This window comes from Mus caroli, chromosome 16 (assembly GCF_900094665.2).
Source record: "Mus caroli chromosome 16, CAROLI_EIJ_v1.1, whole genome shotgun sequence".
Taxonomy (NCBI): domain Eukaryota; kingdom Metazoa; phylum Chordata; class Mammalia; order Rodentia; family Muridae; genus Mus; species Mus caroli.
This window is the reverse complement of record NC_034585.1, coordinates 35,205,219-35,228,888: the sequence shown is the minus strand read 5'-3', so window position 1 is coordinate 35,228,888 and position 23,670 is coordinate 35,205,219. Positions and strand designations below refer to the sequence as shown.

The 23,670-nt window shown below is 40.5% G+C and overlaps 1 protein-coding gene across 2 annotated transcripts in view; it reads right to left on the bottom strand.

Annotated features, from left to right (window-relative positions):
* Gsk3b (glycogen synthase kinase 3 beta) overlaps window positions 1-23,670 on the bottom strand; it is a 152,504-nt gene that overhangs the window by 86,928 nt on the left and 41,906 nt on the right. For both annotated transcript variants that reach the window (XM_021184609.2, XM_029470640.1), the window contains exon 2: window positions 9,627-9,820. In XM_021184609.2, coding sequence (XP_021040268.1) covers window positions 9,627-9,820 — 194 coding nt within the window. The remainder of the gene's footprint in view (window positions 1-9,626; window positions 9,821-23,670) is intronic.

Sequence of the window (23,670 nt, the reverse complement as noted above, 5' to 3'; positions counted from 1 at the left end):
TCTGCCTCCCTAGTACTGGAATTAAAGACGGCGCCACCACACCCAGCTCCATCCCCTTTATTTTAAAATTAATTAGTTATTTGAGAATTTCGTAGAACATATTTTGATCATATCTGCCCCTCCATCCATGTCTCCCAGATCAACCTCCTCCTCCATCCATACCAACCCCTTTTTTGTGTTTCTCTGTGGGGAGCGGGTGTGGCGGCAGTCCCAAAGGCGCCAGGGACTGCAGCTAAGTCGTATGACTTGCACCTGACTTCCTCATATAAACCACAAACATCGTGAGAGCTGCGCAGGTGTACCAGGTTTCTGGCGAAGCCATTTTGGTGGAGATATGCCCCTGCTGCCCTGATTAGCTGAAGCTGCGTACCTGGTGAGGTGATGTGGCCTGCTGTGNGTGGATGGGAACTGATAGTATGTAAGAGTGAGAGGCCCAGGGCTCGGGGTCTTTCGCCTACACAGTCAATGCGCAGCCCAATAAACGTGTGCAAAAGGATCCTATTGTGGTGTCTTTCTTGCTGGCGAGTCAGGTGTCCCACATTTCTGTCTATCCCCTTCCTCACCAAACACTTCTCTCCCCTCCACAAATACAGCTGATGTTTCCCATATACTCCTGAATGTGTGGCCTTCCAGTGGAGTGTGGTCAATTTACCAGGGGCTACACCCTTAAAGTAAATGGACTCTCCCTCTCCAACAGTTTCAGCTGCCAATAGCTTGTGGGTGTGACTCACCCCCACCCCCGACCCATGCTGGGATTTTGTCTAGCTTGGGCTTGGGATGTCTTGTGCATGCTGTCTTAACTACTAGAAAGCCGTATGTGTACCTGCCCTACTGTGTCCAGAAGACAGTTTTCTTTCAGTCACCCACTGACTCTAGCTAAGTCAGACTTACTTTTATCATGACTTCTGAGCCTTAAGAGGAGAGGTATGATATGGAGATCCCATTCAGAGGAAAGCGTTCCATAATCTACTACAGAGAGCAGTTTCTCTAATGAATGGTAGGACTGCACTGTGTCTGAGTACAATGACAGACCCTTAGGAATCCTTTCAACACTGTTCCTCTTGAAGAGAAACAGTGAGTAGTAGGCTTGCCCTAGGGCCTCTGACTTACCCAGCCACAAGTTCCTGGCCCAGATATGGCTTTCAACTTGTGCAGCTTGATTCAATCTAATTTAAAAAGTGGTTGGTTATTCCCATTCCAGTCCTGCCACTACCACATCAGTGGGCACGTCTTGCCAGGCCAGTCCTTGTTGCGGCTCCCAGTATTCACAGTTAAATTAAGAAGAAAGAACACATGCAACGTTTATCTCTAGGTCTATATGACCTCACACAGAATTACTGTTTGACTAAAATTTTCACCATTTTGTTTTTACAGTATTCTACTGTGTAAATATATACCATATTTTCATTATTTATGCATCAGACGATAGATATTTAGGCTATTTCCATATCCTGGCATATTGAACACGGATGGGCAAGTATCTATTAAAACAAGTGTTTCTTTATGTATATAACCAAGAACAGCATAGCTAGATGGATGGGTAGATCTCTTTTTAGCACTTCTGAGGAAGTCTCACACTGATTCCAACAGTGGCTACACCAGTCTGCACTCCCACCAGCAGGCCTAGTGGCTCCCTTTCTTTACCTGCATTTGTTGTCTTAGGCATTATAATAGCTAGGAAATGTAATTTATTTTTCTTGGTGTTGTAAGGATGTTAAACATGTTACTAACGTCTTTCTCGGCCAGCTGTCTTTCTTCTCTTGAACATTCTGCTGATCTCCATGCCTACTCCTGACCCCTTTTGAAATGGGCTTTCTCTACCTACTCCTGGCTATCCAGGAACTTAGAGAGATCAGCCTGCCTCTATCTCTCCAATTAAAGGCATATGCCCCAAAGCCCAGTCACCATGCTCTGGTTTTTAATTGAATTTTGCTGTTTAGTTTTTGTTTTAGTTTTCTGTATATTCTAGACACAAGCCCTCTGTCAGATGCAGAGCTAGTAAAAAGATTCCCCATCATGGGCTGTAGAGAAAACTATGAATTCTTCCCTTCCTATCTGTATATCCTTTATCTCCTTCACTTCTACACTTGATCTTAGCCAAAAGGCCGAGAAGCGATATCTCCTTCACTTCTTATAGCTCTAGCTAAGACTTCAAACACTGCATTGAACAAAAATAGAGGATGGACATCCTTGTATTATCCCTGATTTTCATGGAAATGCTTTGAGCTCTTCTTTATGCATATGATATTGGCTGTGGGTTTATTGTATATTTTCTTTATTATGTAGATATATGCCCTCCATTTGTATTCTCTGGGATTGATCAGGTTTTGTCAAAGCTCTTTTGGAGTCTATGCAGTGGATTATGTTTTTTTGACTGATTTGCTACTGAACCATCCCTGTACTTCTGGAATGAAGCAGACTTGATTACGGCCTGTATCTTATGTTACTGAATTTAGTTTATATGCTAGACTCAGTAAGAATGGTTCCCATAAGCTCATATATTTGAATGTTTAGTCAGCAGAGAGTGACTACTTGGAAAATTATAACAATAGGAGATGCAGCCTTGTTGGAGTAGGTATGGCCTTGTTGGAGGAAGTATGCCACTGGGGGTGGGCTTTAAGGTTTCAAAAGCCCATGTCAGGCCCCATGGATCAGGCTTATAGAACTTAGTTACATCTTTAGCAACTATGTCTGCTTGCATGACACCTTGCTCTGTAATAAGAGGATATTAGACTAACCTCTAAAAACTCCCCATGAAATACTCTTTCATAAGAGTTGCCTTGGTCACGGTGTCTCTTCACAACAACAGAACAGTGACTAAAACAGAAGTTGGTACTAAGGACTGGGTATTGCTGTGACAGCTTTGACCATGCCGTTTGTTAAGGAAATGTGGAAGTCTTTGGGACTTTGTACTAGAGTGCTGTTAGATGCTTTAAGCACACCTTAATGGGTGCTCTAGTAGGAGCACAATGCTGAGGGCAGTCTGAACTGTGGAAGGCCTAGCTCAGGACAGTTCAGAAGGGAAAAATACTAGTGAATGGCCTAGAGAACATTCTTGTGGTTACTTTTTTGCTCTTGTCCTAAACTTCTGCCTCAGGCTAAAGTGAAGAGATAGCCTAGTATTAATTCTGTTTTGTGGCTACTAGTTATTATAGCAGAAAAGGACAACGCTGGACAAAGAGATACAGAATGTACTCTGGGCAGGGGCTTGGGGGGGGGGGCCGACAAAGAACATTGGGGAAAGATGAAGTCAAAGCTTAAAGATAAGTCTGATGTTAAGCTTCTAACTTGTAAAAAGAAAAACTTAGGCAGTGAAGAAAGCCAACAGAAAGCTGATGCAAATGTTTTTGAATGAGGGAGCCAAGTTCAGCCCCACCAAGCAGCAGCCCTTGGCAGCTTTGGCCTCATGATTCTGTCTTTAAAGTCAAGGATACAAGACAGGGGTTGTGGAATCTCCCTCTCTATCTATCTAAGGAAAGCCATTGAGGCCAGGCATGTGCCAGGGGCATCCCTGAACAGAGGCCCAGAGAAGCTATTGCAGGAAGCTGTGAGGAAGAAGCCTAGAGTGAGACACCTGCTAACAGATTGTGGAACCAGCCCATGGGAAAGAAGTATGTTGCAGTCAACAGAGCTGGAAGGAGTTGGAGATCTGAAGAGCACTCTGACAGCAGACATGGAAATTTAGAATTTAGAGTTTGCCTGGCTGTTTTTTGGTCTTGCTCTGGTCCAGTATTTACTCACTGTCCTCCCTTTTGGAATGCTATGAATATTCTATGCCATTGCACATTGGAAGCTGTGGTCTGCTTTTTATTTTGATTTTACAGAGGACCACAGTTAAGAGATCACCATGAGTCTCAAAAGATACTTTGAACTTGGGAGTTTTAAACACAGTGTTGATACTGTGACAGACTATGTGGACTTTTGAAGTTGAACTGAATGCATTTTGGGGATCAGGGAGTTGAATGTGGTACTTTAGATAATAGAAACTTTCATAGGCTCATATGTTTTCAATACTAAGTCACCAGGGAGTGACTCTATTTGGAAGGATTAGGAGGTGTGGCATTATTGGAGGAAGTATGTCACTGGGTTTGGGCTTTGAGGTTTCAAAAGTCCCAACCCGGCCTAGTAGCTCTCCTTATCTTCCTGTTGCTACAGATCCAGATGTAGAACTCTCTAGCACTATATCTTCCTGTTTCCCCACCTTGAAGATAATGAGCTATACCTCTGAGCCCCCAATTAAATGCTTTCTAAGAGGTCCTTTGGTCACTGTGTATCTTCATAGCAACACAAAGATTAAAGCAGTTTGTATGTGTTTTACTGGGAATTTTTGCATCCATATTGATCATATGAGAAAAAATGGCTTATAGCTTTCTTTTTCTGTTGAAACTTTAGCTGGTATCAAAGTAATACTGACTTTGTAAAAACAATTTGAAACTATTCCTTCCTTTTCTACTTTACAAATAATTTGAGTAACATTGACATTAGTTTGTCGTCTTTGCAGGTCTGGTAAAATTCTACACTGAAACCATCTGGCCTGACCTCCCACTGAAGAGTTTTATTGCCTCCATCTCATGGATTGTTTGGGGCTGTTAGAATCATACTTCACTTTGATTAACTTAGGTCATCTAGAAATCTATCCATTTCTTTTATATTCATTCAGGTTAGTAGGATATAGAGTTTTAAAATGTGTCCTTATAATTCTCCAAATTTCCTCAGCATCTCTTATGTTTTCATCTCATGTCAGCCTTGGTTTTGATTATCTCTTCCCATAGACTGTTTTGGGGTGTTATTTGTTCTTATTCTGCCAAGGCCCTCACATGTATTAATGGTATTAATTTGAGATCTGTTTTTGATGTAGGCACTGAGAGCTATAAGTGTTCTTCTTGGGACTGCCTTCGTTATGTTTCATAGATTTTAGTGTGTTGTGTTCTCATTTTCATTCAATTCTTAGAATTTTTAAATTTCTTTCTTGATTTCTCCTTTCAATTATTATTCAGCAGTTTCAAAATATCTGGATTTAGATTTAACAAGTATTTTTAATGACGTTGAGGGTTTTTTTTAAAAATGTGTTTACTACATATTTAGAATTATAATACCCTCTTGATGGATTTTTCCTTATTTCTTCTGATTACTTTGAGGTCAATTAGAATATTAGAATACTTATACCTACTGGTTTTTTAGTTCATTTGCTTAGAATACTTTTTTCTATCTTTTTACCCTTAAGTGGTGTCAGTTGTTGATAATGATTTTAATTGGGCGCATCAAAAATATTATATTTTCTAATCTAATTTGCAAGTCTGTGTCATTTTAATGGGAAAACAGAGTCCACTAATATTACGATTTATTATTGAAAGATGTGTTATTAATTCCTACCATTTTGTTGCTTCTGTGTTGTTTGCTCTTGGCATTAGCTGTCCTAGCACTATTTCTTTATTCCTTTGTCCTCAAGTGTGTTTACTCTTCTCTTCAAATTGAAGTATTCCTATTTCCTCCAGCATCCTCTGTAGAGCTGGCTTGGTGATCATAAATTCCTTTAATCATGAAAAAACTTTTATTTCTCCTTCAAATTTAGTGATAGTTTTGTTGGGTATAATATAATGTTTGGGTTGATGATTGTGTTCTTCAGAGTCTGGCATACATCTCTCCCAGACCTTTTGGCTTTAAATAATTCTGTCAAAAGTAAGGTGTTATTCTAATGGTCATGCTTTTTGTTACTTGATCTTGTCTTAAGCTTTCAACACCCTTTATTCTGCGTTTTTAATGCTTCACCTATGATTTGATGAGTTTCTTCTCTGATCCTGTCTATTTAGTATTCTGTAGGTCTCTTTTACCTTGGATATATATCTTTTTCCCTAGGCTTAAGACTTTACTTCTGATTTTATTAAAAATACTCACTATGTCTTCACTACGGTATTTTCCTAAATCTAAAGTACTTTGTTAGTTACATTTGTTTTCTTTTTCTTCAAATCCCCTTTCTTCTATCAGTATAGCCATATACAATGTGTTAGTGAAATAGGACCTTTATTGAAAGCTCCAGGATCTCTCCCTAGTCTTTTTAAGTTCCGCTACTATCTGCCTGACCCTTTGCTAACCCCATCTCCTCTGCTATCTTTCGGTTTATCTATCGAAATCAAGTTGCTTTATCTTAAGGAAGCTCTGCTCAACCTATGTTTCGGGATTGCAGATCTTGAGAAACTGGATGTGTAGTTAAGATGCACATTGTTTTTTGGTTTTGGGGGCGTTTGTTTGTTTGTTTGTTTGTTTGTTTTAAATATGGCTCTGTGGGCAGGGGTGTCAGGTGCCTAGGCTGGGATCTTTCAGGACCACTGGACTGTGCTACTTGCACGAGGTATATGGCTCTACAAGGTCCATCCTTCAGCTCTTCAGTTTTCTTACAGGTATCTTTTAGCTTCCGGTTAATAAACGTAAGTTTCTATGGTCTATATAGGACATGAAGACTATTTGTTTATCAATTTGAACAGCAAATAGATTTTTTTGTGTGTGACTGAAACTGCCTGAAAATGAGATCACCATATTTAAAAAGTACAAAGACATTTTTAAAGAGGGGAAAAGAAACCAAAAATGTGAACAGCAGCTTGTGGTAATTCAAATCCCTTAGCATACTAGATATTATCTCTCCTCATCCTTCTAATATGCTATATATAGGCATACATAGTCACAATAAACAGTACTGAGTTCACATTCACTATATTCCCTTTATCCCAACCACAAGAGAAACCAAACAGAAGACTAGAAACCTATGACTTAGTGCAAAGGAGAACTAAAATTAATAGTTAATGAAACTAAGATCACTAATTTAAAATGCAGTTTACTAATACTCAATTTTTTGGGACTTTTATTTTTCAGGACTGTCTTAAAATTAAAGGACTCCTACATCAATCAGATAGCTAGCTCAAGTTACCCCCACACCACAAGCATTCCCTATCAAACAAACACCAATTTTTAATTAAGTAATATGTCATGGTAAAATGGGAGAGATGGGTAAAGGGGAACATTCAGATTTCAGGTTAATTATTATTAAAATAGAGCTTTTTATACCAGAAATTACTTGAAAAGCTCTGCTGATGACTACAATGGGGATAGTTATTCTTGCTTTTCTTTTTCTCAGTCTTATTAACTCTCTTATTTTTACAATAAAACAAACTGCTTCTCAATACCACTAATAGCATAAGCCAGTTGGTTTCTTTGTCTGTCTGTCTGTCCGTCCGTCCATTCTTCTATCTATCTAGTCAAACCTAATAGTCTGAAGCTGCAGTTATGTAAATCCCTCATATTAAATGACTTAAATTGTAAACAAAATTATTATTTTTATGATATATAAAAGTAAAGTAGTCAACAGAACAAATGTTATTAGGGCCTCAACTATCTGTGTAGTTAAGGAGAAGAACAGAGTAAATTCCATAAAGAAAGGGTGAGTTAGTGGAAAGACCCTGAGCTGAACAATGCAGCCTACCACTTTTTAGAATGTAGGTGATAAAGTATGTAACAAAACCAATAAAATATGCCGTCATAAACTTATTCTTCCCAATTTAATCCTAATTAAAAATTCCAAAAGAGGAAAGAGCTTAGCCAGAGTCCATATAATGTGCTGAGTTCATCAAGAAGTTCTAAGAACTCAGTAGGCACCCCTAAATCCCCTGGGTATCATTATCCTCCAACCAACCTGGCTCTAGAAAAAAAAAATATATATATATACTTAAAAAGGCTAGAATGTTAAGACTGTACAGGGATCAGCCAGGCTTTATGAAATATCTAGGACCTTCCTTAGGCTGCTAAATTCCTAGCATGTAGCAGCAGCATGGCAGTGTGGTACAATAGTATCAGCTTTCTAAATCATGGTCTATTTAGAACGTTCACTAATCTGTAGAGCGAGGTATCATTTGTCACCTATCAGATTAGCAAAATTCAAAAGTAAAGCAAGTTTGCTAGTAAAGCCACGGAAAAAATAACCATCTAAGAGAATGTGCATTAGCACAACCCTCATGAGGTAGAATTTAGCACAAACCATGTATATTTTGGAGCCTATCTATCCAGACATAAAGCCTTCTCTAACACAGAAGGAGATCTGCACAATGCTACTGACACCACTTCCCTTTCAAATTGCCAAGTAACCAAAGTGTACCTTAAATACTCATAAACTGTCAAGACTCAATTAGCTAAGCAGTTGTACAAAATCAGGGAGAAAGATTTCTTCTAATCTATTATTATCTTTTAGACCTCCCAGCCACAAATTTTAAAAAAAGACAAGAATCAGATCTGTTGGCAACATTTAAACATTGCTATGAGAGTCTTCACCATTGGAATAATACAAAAATTTGTTGAAAAGGAAAAATGTTTATTCATTATTTGTAGTTGCTATGGTCTATCATAAAATAAAAGGTAATCCATTATAACAAATAATAAATTAGAATATAAACAATTACCAGGGACTAGGGAGGTGGCTCGGTGTATAAAGGAGCTTCCCAGGAAATGTGACTATCTAAATTCCACCCTGGGACCCACAAACTGCAAGGAGGGAGCCTGCTCTCACAGCTTGTCCTGGCTCCATCATGTACCACAGCATATGAACGTCCCCACAGTAAATAAATGTAACTCAAAGTTTAAAGCTCACCCCAAATTCTTCTTTAAATACTAAATAAAATAACTAAGTTTTTTTTTAAATCATAAGGTTAATATAAATGTATTAAACATCTCCAGGTACGATTAGAAAGTTTATTATAATCTACATTAAAAAAATAGGACCTATACGATCTATAAAAAAATTATAAAATTTCGTCTTTAAAAATTCAATGGAACACCAGGTAGTGTTTTTTAATTCCAGCAATGGGGAGGCAGAGGCAAACAGATCTCTATGAGTTCAAGGCCAGCCTGGTCTACAAAGCAAATTCCAGAACAGCAAGGGTTACATAGAGAAACCTTGTGTTGAAAACCAAAAATCCATGGAGTCATTAAGATAGCTCAGTAGGTCAAAGTGCCTGCTGACAGGCCTGACAATCCCCAGGTCTCACACAGGGGGAAGAACAGAATCCTACAATCTGTCCTCTCACCACCACACTTTCACCCAACATAAATATGTCTCCCCTCAACCCTACACACACAACTCAAATAAATAAGTGTAATTAAAAAAATGTAAGTCAATGCGATGGGAGTGAAGTATGGCAAGCTAAGTGGTTATGTATACTTTTCTCTCCAAACCAACTGGTAGCTTTTATACAGTTTTACTCCCAATCCAGCAGTTGTCGGTTGAAGATGAGAGATTTAACAAGAAAGTAAAACAAGAAACAGTCACAAATCATACTGCTGGTTCTCATCATTTAGGAAGTATAGTAAATGACAAACAAATCAGTAAAACTAAATCCAATTCAATAAATCTGCCTGAGGAGGCTGAGGCACAGGAGGATGATGAAGCTCAGAGCAAGTCTGGGCTATAGCTATCGAGTAACCCAGGAAGGGAGGGAAGGGAGGAGTAGAGAGGAGTAGGGGAAGGGGTGAGAGGGGAGGAAGGGGAAGGGGAAGGGGAAGGGATATGGTTCGGTAGTTAAGAGTAATAAAAATTTTTTAAAATATACAGCAACGAAGGTGCACAAAGCATTGTGTCTTCTTACCTTAAATCGCTTGTCCTGTAGAACTTTCTTGATGGCAACCAGTTCTCCAGAATCACAAAGTTTGGCTTGATATACCACACCAAATGATCCATTTCCAATCACTTTCGTGTCTGTATAACTGACTTCCTGTGGCCTGTCAGGCCCCTGCCCAGGAGTTGCCACCACTGTGGTTACCTTGCTGCCATCTTTATCTCCTACAAGAAGAGAGATTTAAATCAAAAATGAGAACCGTATAGGAAAAAAACAAAACAAAAAACCCTGCTAACACAAAGTAAATATATTCTTTACTTAAATATTTATCAATTTAGCATGTAAGATAGTTTTCAATTACAAGCTATTTTACCCACCTTTTATTCAGTCTTTCAAATTAAGTTTATTCTGCTTCATTTAAATACATAATATCATTTGCTGGAAACAACTGCCTACAATGTAAATACATTGTTGACATAGTACAAATGGTGTTGGGATGAGGAGGTTTGGAGAAGGGTGAATACCAGAAGACAACAGGGAGGGGAGGCAGGATGAAGATGTGTGTGGATGAAACTGGAAGAATAAGTACTGTTTAAATACTACTGATGGGAAGCCAGTCTCATGGCTTGTACCTGCAATCAAAGCAAGGCCAATGCCAATCTGGGCAACCACTGAGAGACTATATGTATAAATACATGCAGTGAAATTAAAGCCCAAGTCAAAGTGGGCTCCCTCATGACTTCTGTCTAGCTCATCTTTGAGCCCATTTACTTGAAAACAAATAAATACAGCTAAAAATGTGTAAGTAGACCAACTTCATCCTGACCAGTCTGACCTTTGGAAAATAAGGCCTTGCTTTTCTTTATCTTACTCTCTTTTAACAACAAGTATGTATAATAATACCTTTGAGAATATAGTCACATGAGGAAAAGAACTTTTACTTTAGGGATAACATAAAACACTGCACAATAAACTCCATTCTGAATTGAGCCAGTATGTGTTTGTGTGTGTGGCTTACCGCCACACCTTCATCTCATTTACAGACCTTTCCTTACCTTTTTCCGTTGCCTCATCCTTAGGGACAGGCCAAAATGAGCCCTTGAAGCTCAGGACCAACTCGAATCTGACTAGGCAGTCCGCAATCGGCTCTGAACTCCACACTCTCCTAGGCCACAGGTGGCTCTCAAGGGCTTTTAGTGACTTCACAATACACCTAAGTTCCAGAAACTAGAATCACCTAGAAACGACAATCATACCCCCCCACCTGCTCTCTTTCCTAACAAACCTAACACCAAACCAATACAAAATATAAAAATATATGTATATAATGTAAGTTCTCTGGCCTCATAGACGATCTTTGTCTCTGTTTCTCTTCCATTGTGTGACTTTTACTTTTAAGATGCTAAGTGAACTCATCCTAACCTAAGGAAGAAATGACTCTCTTAAGCATTTCCCCAAATACCAGTTGCTTGATAAATGAATACTTAAAATGTTGGTGGCATACAAATATGCATGTCCATTTAACACAGACACAGCCACAGCCAATATGCAATGACTGAGGTCAACCTTTCCTTAAGATATCCTTCATATCAGATATAAAACAATGACTGAAGTTTATCAGTGACTTCTAAAGATAGATAGCCAGGTGATTTACAGGTAGTCTGCATTATGTTTTCAGTTTCAAGGAAAAACACTAAAAAAAGGTATCACTTATTTAATGCAAATTTCAAATTAGCATAGCATCATTTGTTGAAAGACACATCAACATCACAGTTTTTATTTAAGCACTACTATGTTTTGAATGGATACAAACAGCAGCAGAACCAACACACGTATTGCAGGCCTCAGCTCTTAAATGCGCACTTATGCCATAACTTCTCATAAAATAACCTATGTTCTATCTTCAAAATTCTGACTGCATATCTTAATTACAATTTTTCAATTGGCTGTAAATTCTATCTTTTCCACCCTCCTTTAAAAAAAAAAAAAAAACTCCGTTTTCTTGTCTTTTTCTTTTTTCTTTTTCTTTGTTTTGACTTTTGGTTTTTGAGACAGGGTCTCTCTACATTGCCCTGAGCCACCTGCCTCTGCCTCAGTACCATATCCAGTTCATTTTTAAAAGATAGATTCACAGTCTTTTAAACTCTAAGTAAAGAGATGCAGGGCAGGTCGGACTCTCGGAGCCTCCTCCTGCTTCAGGACACTGAGGACACACTACTGAAGACAACCAACACAACCCTGGGATGTTGCCTGTTCCCCATTGCCGAGTCCCAAGCCTGGCAGTGTCTAGTTACCTAGCACCCTGACCGGCAGGTGGGAAAAGGTAGAAATAAAGTAACTGCTAAAATATTAAGTAGAGAAGAAAAACTAAGTAGGCTTTATGTGTGCCTAGTCAAGATCTGGGGGATGGTGGAGGTGAAGTGTGGATGTGGGAGCGAGGTCTCACTCACTGTGTACATCTGGTTGCCCTCAAACTCCTCATATAAACCAGAGATCCTTGAACTCAAAGATCCACCTGCCTCAACCCCAAGTGCAACATCACCACACCAAGAGTCTTGACTCCCTCCCCTTTGACTGCAGCAGACAGTGACCGATCCTTTAGTAGAAACAGAAGATCTAGTCTATTTTCTCTTAAGCACTTAGAGAAACTGCAGAGAACTCCTGTGAGTCATAGTCTCTGCTGTCATCCCATGTCTGGAGTACCCAAGAAGCAATGGCTCTCAGGCTATACACAACTCAATAATCCTAGAATGCTTACTTCTAAATCATCAAGCTTTTCTGACTGCTTTACTTAAAGTTTAACTTCAAAACAGTGTGGATCTGTCTTCAGAAATGAGCCAGGCATGGTGGCACAAACATTTAATCCCAATACTCAGGAGGCAGAGGCAGATGGATCTCTGTGAGTTTAAGGCCAGCCTGATCTACAAATTGAGTCCAGGGCAGCCGGGGCTATTAACCTCGTCTTGAAAAATAAAATAAAATAAATTTAAAAAAGAAAGTGACAAAACAAAAATGTCAAAGACTAAACTCTGTGAAATCTAAGTGACTGAAGATTCACCACGAAGTTACATTACTTTGTGTGCTACATTAGAACACTATTGACACACAAAACCCAAAATCCTCATGAAAAACTAAAAATCATAATACATCTGTCACATTAGAAAAAGATATAAACCACTCTGCCTAATACTAAAATGTCTTAGAATATATGGCTTAACAGTTCTTACCCTAGTTAGATGGCACAAGCCATTAAAATAAAATTGGTCTTTAAAAACTGTCACCATCCCTCAGGTAGAACACTAGAGCAGGGGCAGTTAGCTAGAATAGCTCCAAACCCTCTTGCCAGACAGAGACTCTTGTAGCTTCCTGCTGTTTACCACAGTAGAGAAATCTGAAATATATCAGTCATAATACACCTCTCATGAAAATCATGAAAAGACCTTGTGCAATGTAACAACCACGTTCCAACCAGCAAGATGGCTTAGCAGGTGACATGCCTGCCGTGCAAGGAAAGAACCCAGGCTGGAAAGTGGAAAGGTCCTCTGCCTCCCACACGTGCACAATGGAATACATGATGCTCATACCCATCACACACACACACACACACACACTTATACATAAAAAACAAAGACTGTGTTTCACTGGAGGCTGTGAAGTATAGAATACAAATGTGGAATGAACAACCAAAAACTCAAACGCCCAACTCAAGAATAAGAATTTAAGAGATTCTAGCACTGTTGTTTAATTTTATATGCAATTATGTGAATTAATAAATCTTAATGCAGTTTGCTTATTTTAGCAAAGCCAATAATTTGATGGGTTTTTTTCCCTTTTTAATTAATTTTTTAAAATTTCATCTGCATTGGTGTTTTGCCTGCATGGAAATCTGTGAAAGGGTGTCAGATTCCCTGGAACTGGAGTTACAGACAGTTGTGAGCTGCCACTTGAGTGTTATGGATGGAACCTGGATCCTCCAGAAGAGCAGTCTGTGCTCTTAACCTCTGAGCCATCTCTCCAGCCCGTTCTTTTTCTGTTCTTCCTCTTAAAGAGGCCACTTCTTAAAATCCAGAGTTGAGAAAAAGCAATAGGATTTTAGGGAATGTTACTAAGTCCCACAACCAGGAGACTGGCCCTGAAACCATCCAGGTCTGCTCCCGAGACCTGAAGCATGCAATGAGGTTGGCAACAGCTACACATAAAACTCTCCCTCTGCCTCAAGACCATGGTCTCCATGTATGACACACACTGACAGGAGTGCAACATGCTATCCGGGGCTGCCGAGAGGCTACCAAGCTTCCACTGTGTAGAGGGAAAGTAACAGTACCTATCATTTCTTAATCACGAAGGGAAATAACAGTAATTTTTAACTAAGATTATGGTTATCAGAACGGGAAACACTGGCTGCTGACAATTTTCAGGTTTAAAAAAAAAAAAAATCAGCTCTATCTTAACTGCCTAAAGAACAGCTATTAAAGCAAGACTCTCCCAAAGTAAACAAATTTGCTTAGATACATGAACAACATAAAAGTCACAAAGGGAAATCAAGAACTACAGATTCAGACAAATTCTAAAATCTCACATCAAGATTCAACTCTTCCTTGGGGACTTTCTACACCACAGCATCATTGTTCACAGACGCTGGGGCAAATGGAGCCTAGGAAGACAGAAAAGGAACGCCAGGAAATCAGATCACTTGGTCAGTCCTAATGGGCAGCAGCTTAGTCCAGGGCAGTTCCTATGCAAACCTTTTATTTTAAAAAAAATGTTTTTCAACACCACCTAATCCTATATAACGCATTGGGGTAAACTAAGCAAGCAGAAAGAGTGACCTGAATCTGTGTCTGAAGGGGCTGGCCTATGCTGCACCATGCTCATTTACTGCATGCAGCGTTGGCTCTGAACGCACAACATGAGCACTCTGTGCAGTGCTGCTACAACACAAACTGCCAACCAAGGAATACCGCCTGGAACACCTTGATTCAGGTTTAAGACTACTGTACAATATGAACTGCAGTGGTTTTTTTACTATACATATAAACACATGTAAAGGTTTTTGCTCTTCGGCTTTAGGGAGAGATGATTCAGAACCCACAACTGTATGCAAAGCTCCCAGCTGAGGTTACGGTCCACTGTCACAGAAGAGCCACAGCCCAGGAGCTTGAACAGAGGCATGCATTCGTGCTCGTGCCTGGGCATGTGTTCTAGGATTCCATGTTTGGGGAATGAAGCTACCTGCAGTGGGTGGGTTGGCTCACCTCACTTAACAGAATCCCCACAGACTTATCCAAAGGCTCATCTCTCAAATAATACCAACATCTGTCAAGCTGTTAATACTATGTCAACACACTTCTACCATGCTGTACTATGTATTTATGCAAAGCAGTATTCTCAGCATTGATCATTATATAATCAAGATATTCATCAACTATGAAACCTCTGAAGTGGGGGATCAGTGGTACTCTGCTTACCTCACATGTAATTCTGAAGAAACTCTGTATCATGCAGTAGCAAGTATTTACCGATTTAATTATTTATGTAAAAACAAACATCTACATCATTAGTACAAAAACTTGATTTTGTCTTTAGTAAGTGGGAAAATTATACCTATAATGAATTTTCTGAAATATATTTGACTTGTTAGCAGTAAATGTACACTGTATTACGTATATTTGTTTTAGAATTTTAAAATGCCACTATGTTCTCTGTGTGTGTGTGTGTGTGTGTGTGTGTGTGTGTGTGTGTATGTGTGTGTGCGCGCTCCTGGGAGTAGTTTCTCTCCCACCACTGTGGGATCCAGCGGATGAACTCACATCATTGAGTACAGTGAGTGTCCTTACCCACTCAGCAATCTTACTGGCACTGTACACCTATTTTATATATTGATACACCTGGCATTGCATAGACTTGTTTCAAACAAAAAGGGGTAACAAGAAGAAAAGGTTTACAAAGCCCTGAGACCCTGCAATCAATTACCACCTAGGTCAGACAGGGAATACGCCTTCCCTGGTGGCCTAACAGGACCACTGTGACTGACCCAAAAGGAACAGTAACAGAACTGGCATAAACCCTCATTTGTATGAAGGAGGGTCACTTTTTGAGCCAACTAAATAACACTCCTGTATTGCCTCCCCTAGTGCTGCAACATTAGGCTCAATAAAAAGATTTTCCTGACTGGGCTTTTCTTAACTGCTTCTAGTGCAGCAGACTGCACTGGTAGCAGCAAGAGGTCAGTCAGTGACATGAGAGACAGGACAGTGACCACAGAGTCGGGGCAACAACAGATGCAGCAGTACAACCCAATATAGAGGGTGCAGTTTCCAGCTGTTTTGAAAACTGCAGAGGAGATGGACCTACTAGCTGAACTGCAAAACCAAGGAAATGCTGCCCCTGCCTTGAAGAGCAGAAGCACGGCACTGCCCAGCAGGAATCAGACAGTAGAGGGCGAGCTAAGCAGCGGACAAGCAGAGCTTCAAGAGCACTCAAGTGGCCAGGTGCCCTTAGTTACAGAGGCTATGCTCACAGTCAGCTATTGGATGGATCACAGGGCCTCCAATGGAGAAGCTAGAGAAAGTACCCAAGGAGCTAAAGGGATCTGCAACCCTATAGGTGGAACAACATGATGAACTAACCAGTACCCCAGAGCTCTTGTCTCTAGCTGCATATGTATCGAAAGATGGCCTAGTCGGCCATCACTGGAAAGAGAGGCCCATTGGTCTTGCAAACTTTATATGCCTCAGTACAGGGGAATGCCAGGGCCAAAAGAATGGGAATGGGTGGGTAGGGAAGTGGGGGTGGGGGGGGGGTATGGGGAACTTTTGGGATAGCATTGGAAATGTAATTGAGGAAAATACGTAATAAAAAAAAAAAAGAAAGAAAAGAAACAGGTTACAGCCAACAGCAACAGAAGCAGCAACTGGGGTGGGGGTGGGGAATGGAGGATGGGGGTGGGATTAACTACCTCCCAAGCAGTGGCAGTCATAGTAGCTACAAAGCAAGCTATAACAGTAGCTGCTGTAAAGAGCTGAGAAACCCAAAACTTAGCTGCAAAGCCAACTGCCAAGAAAGGCTGGGGAATTCTTAAAGAACCTTAACTGTTCCAGTAAATAGGCCTACACAGGAGCTACAAAACAAAAGGTGCTACCCACTTGTCTTAGTCAGGGTTTCTATTCCTGCACAAACATCATGACCAAGAAGCAAGTTGGGGAGGAAAGGGTTTATTCAGCTTACACTTCCACATTGCTATTCATCACCAAAGGAAGTCAGGACTGGAACTCCCACAGGGCAGGAACTTGGAGGCAGAAGCTGATGCAGGGGCCATGGAGGAATACTGCTTACTGGCTTGCTTCACCTGCCTTGCTCAGCTTGCTTTCTTACAGAACCCAGGCCCACCAGGCCAGGGATGGCACCACCGACCATGGGCTGGGCCCTCCCCACTTGATCACTAACTGAGAAAATGCCTTATAGCTGGATCTTGCAGAGGCATTTCCTGAACTGAGGCTCCTTTCTCTGTGATAACTCCAGTGTGTCAAGCTAACACACAAAACCAGCCAGTATGCCACTATTGTTAGCCTGCCTGCTGTCACTGCTGTCAAACACTAAGACACTGGAAGAAAGGAAGGAAGGAAAGGAGGAAGGGAGGGAGGGAGGGAGGAAGGGAAAAGGAAGGAGGGAAGGAAGGAAAAGAGGGAGGGAGGGAGGAAGGAAGGGAGAGGGAAGGAAGGAAGGGAAGGAGGGAATGAAGGAAGAAGGGAAGGAAGGGAGGAAGGGAAAGAGGGAATGAAGGAAGAAAGGGAGGAAGGGAGGGAGGGAGGAAAGAAAAGAGGCCAAGACCAGTACTTGAAGAGCTTCTCCTTGCCTGCCCACTTTCCAAGTACAGCCAGAGGACTCCACCCAGTTGACAGGTAACTAACCCCAGGTATGGAAGCACCCAATCTACTGCTGTATAGCAGGTGCCTCAGAGGGTTCTCCCGAGGAAGCTGTGATGGTTTGTATATTCTTGGACCAGGGAGTGGCACCATTTGGAGGTGTGGCCTTGTTAGAATAGTTGTGACCTGGTTGGAGTAGGTGTGTCGTGGGCTTAAGACTCTCACCCCAGTTGCCTGGAAGTCAGTCTTCCACTAGCAGCCTTTGGATGAAGATGTAGAACTCTCTGCCTGCGCCATGCCTGCCTGGATACTGCCATGCTCCCCCACCTTGATGATAATGGACTGAACCTCTGAACCTGTAAGCCAGCCCCAATTAAATGTTGTTTTTATAAGACTTGCCTTGGTCATGGTGTCTGTTCACAGCAGTAAAATTCTAACTAAGACAGAAGTTAACCACTCACTAGGTAGTTTGGCTCTTTTAATGGTACACTATAGAGTGGGTGCTCAATAAATCATACTCTCTGAATTCTGACTTACTGACGTCCCTGTCTGCTGTGCTCTTTTACCTCTGACTGTGACCTACCGCGGTGCTTATCACAATGTGCTATACTTAGTAAAAGTATTGGCCCCTCGCTTAGCTAGGAGCTCTTAGGAGAACAGAGGTTATCTTGATCATTTCCCTCCTGCTTATTATTAGCACAGGATTTAGCACAATCAGAGTCCTCAGCAAATGTTTGTCTCAGGATTAGTGGAGGCTGTTCCAGCAGCAGCACCACTACACTTGGAGGACTGACTGACTCCATGCCTCACGGACAGTGTTTTCACTTCTTCCTATGCTTGCCACTGCTCGGCTCCAAATCCCTGGGTTAAAGCACATAAACACCTTCAGGATGGCCAAATATGATTCAGGACTTACTGAAAATCGGCAGCATTTGCCACATGTGGGTTAGCAGAGTCCAGAAGAGTTACTGTTTCCAAACTCTCTCCCAATCCTATGCTATGGTGACATCGCTGTCCAGGTCCAAAACCTGTGTTCAGCAAAACTAAAACTTCAAATACTTCACAGAAAAGTCTGGTAACAGAATCTACTAGCTACCCAAAATTTTACTTGGAAATAGCTATACTTGTTTTAAACTAGTTTTAATTAACATTTCTATCTTCTTTTAAGTATAATTGTACTTTAAATCAAGCAATAATGTCAAAATAAAAATGAACTGCACTAGTTTAATTCTGAACTTAAATATTATTTTACTAAATTTTTAGCTATTTTTTTCAATCAAACCAAACCAAAAATGAATAAATATTTGACTCGATCACTTGAAATAATTACAACATTGATTTTAGAAACAAGTATCTGATATCTGAAAGATATGCATGGTGTGCCCAAACTGCTCTGACTTTAGAACTCTGACATTTACAGTTTTGATGTGCTTACCAAACTGCACACCTGAGAAGCAAAGGTAGACAGTCAGTACCTTTTTTTAAAAAAAGGCTAATTTTCCAGATTACCAATGTAATGTACGATACACAGAAGGAAAGAGTTACTTATAAGTACTTACAGTAAAAAAAAAAAAAAAATTACTTTAAGATCTATGATTCTGAATGAGAGTTTCTTGCCCAGCCACAAATCCAAAAGAAAGACAAAAAAAGTTTTACAGAACTGGTGAATCTAGTTCTAGCGCTTCCCGAGTGCAGCATCAGAATTAACACTCCACACATTTCACAATGGATTAGGTCTGTTGGGACTTACCACTCAGCCTTTTCATCACTAATACCGCCTGCCTTCTGACAACCCAGTGACACAATGTAGAGACTCAATCAATTCTGTTTTCCACTCAAACATGCACCAAAGATACGCACGCTTCTTTCCCATAGCACATCACACTAGTTTAGGTTCATCTTTACACGTTTTAAAGTGTAAAATTATTAATCTAAAAATTACAGAAAAGTATCTGACACAGCACAGGGACTGCATTCTCTAGGACCACTGTTTTCTCCAGGTGGGCCATGGTTTACTAATCACTACGTAACAACTAACCCCATTTCACACCTACTCACACGGCAGAATATAACGCAACTGCTCATATAAGTATTTAAAAAAAATAAATAAATCTGCAGCTGCCAGTATACTTTAGAAACTACACAGAGCTGAAAGTGACTGAAATAAATATACCAGACTTTAAAAGAGCTGGCAAATACACAACTAAACTGTCTGACAATCTTCCCTAGGAGCACTCAAGATCATCACACAGCAGCATCACAACCAATGCTCATGTAGCACGTCATAGCTGGCAACATGTGTTACCACACGTGTCTATCATAAGCCAACCATCATCATAAAGGGAGAGAAAACGGATTTGAAACCAGGGAGAAGGGATGAAAACTCAGAAACTAACTGGATTATATAGTAAGAACAGAAACAAAACCCTGATCATCTGATCCACACATTCTATACACTGTGCAATGCACCTAAAGGTGGAATAAACTGAGTAATGCAGACTCCAAAACAAACCCAGGAAAATCAGTCCAATCCAAGAAGCATACATTTTGAGCAAAGTCTTCGCATCTTTTAAAATGCAACAGCTTCATTTTGCCTGATATAAAACTACTTGAAAGATTCATGATTCGTCTAAAATGAGTAAAAGGACAGCCAGAAGTACCCTAAGTAAAAAACCAAATCGGGGACTTGAGAGCAGATATTTAAACAAAATTATCACCATACAAAGGAATACTCAACTACTTACTTACTACCAGCCATTGCTCTTGCAAGACCAGAAGGAAAAGGAATGGCAAACAAGAGAACATGATTTTCTATGGGAAAGAGAAGTATGGAGAACAGATCTCAACAATTTTGATGTAAATATAATCTGTAATTTTTATAAATTCAAAAGTACAATTTGCTTTAAAATGGATATTAAATAAAATGCTTTTAGCTTATAAACTAATATCTTTGATGTCATACTATTCAAATCAAAATGGTTAGGAAGTACACTGCCCGCCCCCCGATCTGAACAGACTCCAGACACTCAGTAGCACCTACTGAGCAGCACCAGGCCTGCCTGCCCAACACTTACCATTGCCATATTCTGACATCTGCAGTCATTCACATATAAATCACCCCCTTCCCGTAAGCTTGCAATGTTTTTATATCAGTGAAATCAATCCCAGACAATTTTTCAAACACACCTCAGGTTACGCTATATTACAATGTTCTTTCAATCTTAGTTACTGGGGGGATGGGAGGCAGTCTTCCTTTTCCCTACAGACTTCATTCTAAACCCCCAAATCTAAACCCAAGCTTAAGCACAGGTGGTCAAGGCAAGCACAGGACTTCGCTTCTGTCCCTTTGTGGACTGCTGTGAGAGCAGGCCGACACAGTCTCCCCCAGCTCTCCACTTCCAGTGCCCCTCTTCTACTTGCTATTAGTCAACTTCTTATTTGTCACTGAGAATACACAATATTTATAGTAACCACTGCTCAGTTCTTTATAGGACAACCTAAGAACATACACCTAAGACACAAAAACTGAAATTTTAAAATTTCAATAAAGTACTACCTAATAGCTTCATATATAAGCATATAACTATGAAAAGTAACCAGATAACAAAAGCATGGTCATTAACTTCATGTCTAAAAAAGACATCATACATAAATAAAATCACTTTCCTAACCATTTCCCCAAATATCCTAATCTTTCTGTTGGATCCTTTAACTTACATATTAAATTCCTAAGCTAAGCTTATGTATGTTGACCAAAGCTCACTGATCCAGAAGAGTCAACTCTGTCAGTTCACAGAGCTAAGCCACTTTGTGTCTCTCCCCATAAAGCTGCAGTAGAAACAATGCTCTCTGGGCTCTTGGTAAAGAAAAAAGACACAGTCGTGAAGGACACAGCCCTGACCTTGCTGGGGGTCAGCCCTGCAGAGCACCTCCCACACTGCTCAGGTCAGCCTTGGATGGCCCAAGTGTCTCTAATTCTTTCCTTCTCAGATATTTTTGTCATCTCCAGTCAGATATTTCAATTGGACTTAAAGTCGATGGACCGAGAATTGAAAAGCTCCTAATTGAACAAATCACTTGTAAAATCAGACAGTTTACCAAGCTACATTTAGAAAACAATGATAGTGAGTGAAATCAAAACACATATGTTGTTTTAATCTGTAAAAACCATCCAGGCTGAGAAAGGAAAACCCGTTTGTGTCACCGCACTGTTTCCTCCTGCAGAATCCTACAGTTCCCTGGGAACTGTCTGTGACAGTACTCAATCCAGCAGCTACTCAAGTAGGTAGGAAAGGGGAAGAAGACAGGCGGAAGGGCCTCCTAACACTTCACTTCTTACCCTGCCCCCGAAGCCCTGTTACTCCTCCTTACTGAACTACACTGAGGGAAGAAACAGACCCAACAAAGAATGTCCCCCTGATACTGAAGCCATCTGGAAGGCTTTTCTTTACCTCACTGCTACACCTCAAGGGACACAAGAGTGAGTTAAAACAAGCCACAGTCATGAAGGACAAAGACCCAGAAGAAGGAAATAAAGAACCAGGAAGTCACTGACAACTAAAGACATGGCTCAGTTTAAACCACGTAGAAAGTCTGAGGTTTTTGTTTAAGACGCCAACATACTACAGGAAAAAAAAGATGTGAACAACAAACTAAAACTGTAATTGACCTCAGAATACAGTGGTGCACACCTGCAGTTCTTTTCTGAGTCCTTGGCAGTTCAATGCTAACTTTGGTTATGAGGTGAGACTCTTTCTTTAAAACAAAGAAACAAAAACCTACAGATGGAAGAAAATACAAGTAGAGAAAAACCCCTTCCAATTTAGATTTAGATGCTACAGGAGAACACAGGAACACGAAGGAAAGAAGAGTCCAAAGTAAATGTGAGAAAATAACGAGCAAAAACAGGAGATCTGTTTTGGTCTCTGCATTGGACTGGCTGTTGTTGTTGTTGTTTTGCTTTAGTAACAAACTGCCACTAGCTGGGTGGCTTACAAAACAAAAATCATTCTCTCTCAGTGTTGGAAACCAGAAATTCAAACTGGCAACACCAGCAAGGCTGCACCTCAGAGGCCTGAAACTCCTTCCTGTTCCTCCCGGCTGCGAACAGAACCTGCCTTGTACCCCGACAGCTCTGACAGTCCGCCTCCCTGGTTAAATCTCTCCTGTTTGCTCTTTTTCCTAAGGATATCTGTCCCAGTGGATCATCTAAGATGGCCTTATTTCAAAATTCTTAAATTAACTGCAATCTACAAAAACTCATTTCACAGGTAAGGCACCATTCTAAGTTGCAGGAACTCGACATGGATACCGTTCCTGACTAAATATTTGAGCTCCCCTTACAAGTCATAGGTTGGAACTCTTAAGTCACAACAGGTTGATGTCAGGCTGGAGGGCCAAATTTAGATGAAGTCATGAGCTAGCGCGCTCTCTCTCTCTCTCTCTCTGTCTCTCTCTGTGTCTATCTCTCTCTGAGATAGGGTTTCTCTCTGACATGTGAGAATACAGTGAGAGCTATCTACCCTCGAAGCAATAAGGTCAAAGAACCAAATCTAGGATTTCGAGTTTTCCATTTCAGGGCCTTTCCCGGGCCTGGGAAGCACCACTCTTCTCCAGCCATCCAGTCCACAGCCACAGTGTTTTGCCTAAGTCCTTGAACTTCCTTCCTTTCCAAAGGGCCATTTTTAGACTCCCAGTTCTCAAGTATTCTTTAGCTAACAGAACAATCATAGAACTAATAATCACGAATCAGCACAGAACAGAAGAGACATGCTCAGTGGAGGCAGGATGGATGGGAGAAAGGGACTCGCAGAAGGCAGGAGTTGGTGAGATTACAGGATTCCTGGAGATAAACAGGAAAACTAAGATGATTCAATGTTCCAGAAGTGAATTCTTATAAATGCTACACAACAATCCAATAATAGCTTCTTTAAATTAAGAAAGCTGCATCTATAGACAGATTAGAAAAAAACAGGCTCAGAAAAATTAAGAAAACTGGAGGCAGAGGGAGACTGTGAGTTCACACAACAGCCCTCTGTCTGTTTTGTTTTGTTTTTTTTCTGTTTGTTTTAATAGTGAATTAAAATTTAAAAAAAAGAGATATGGGCTGGTGAGATGGCTCAGTGGGTAAGAGCACCCAACTGCTCTTCCGAAGGTCCGAGGTTCAAATCCCAGCAACCACATGGTGGCTCACAACCATCCGTAACGAG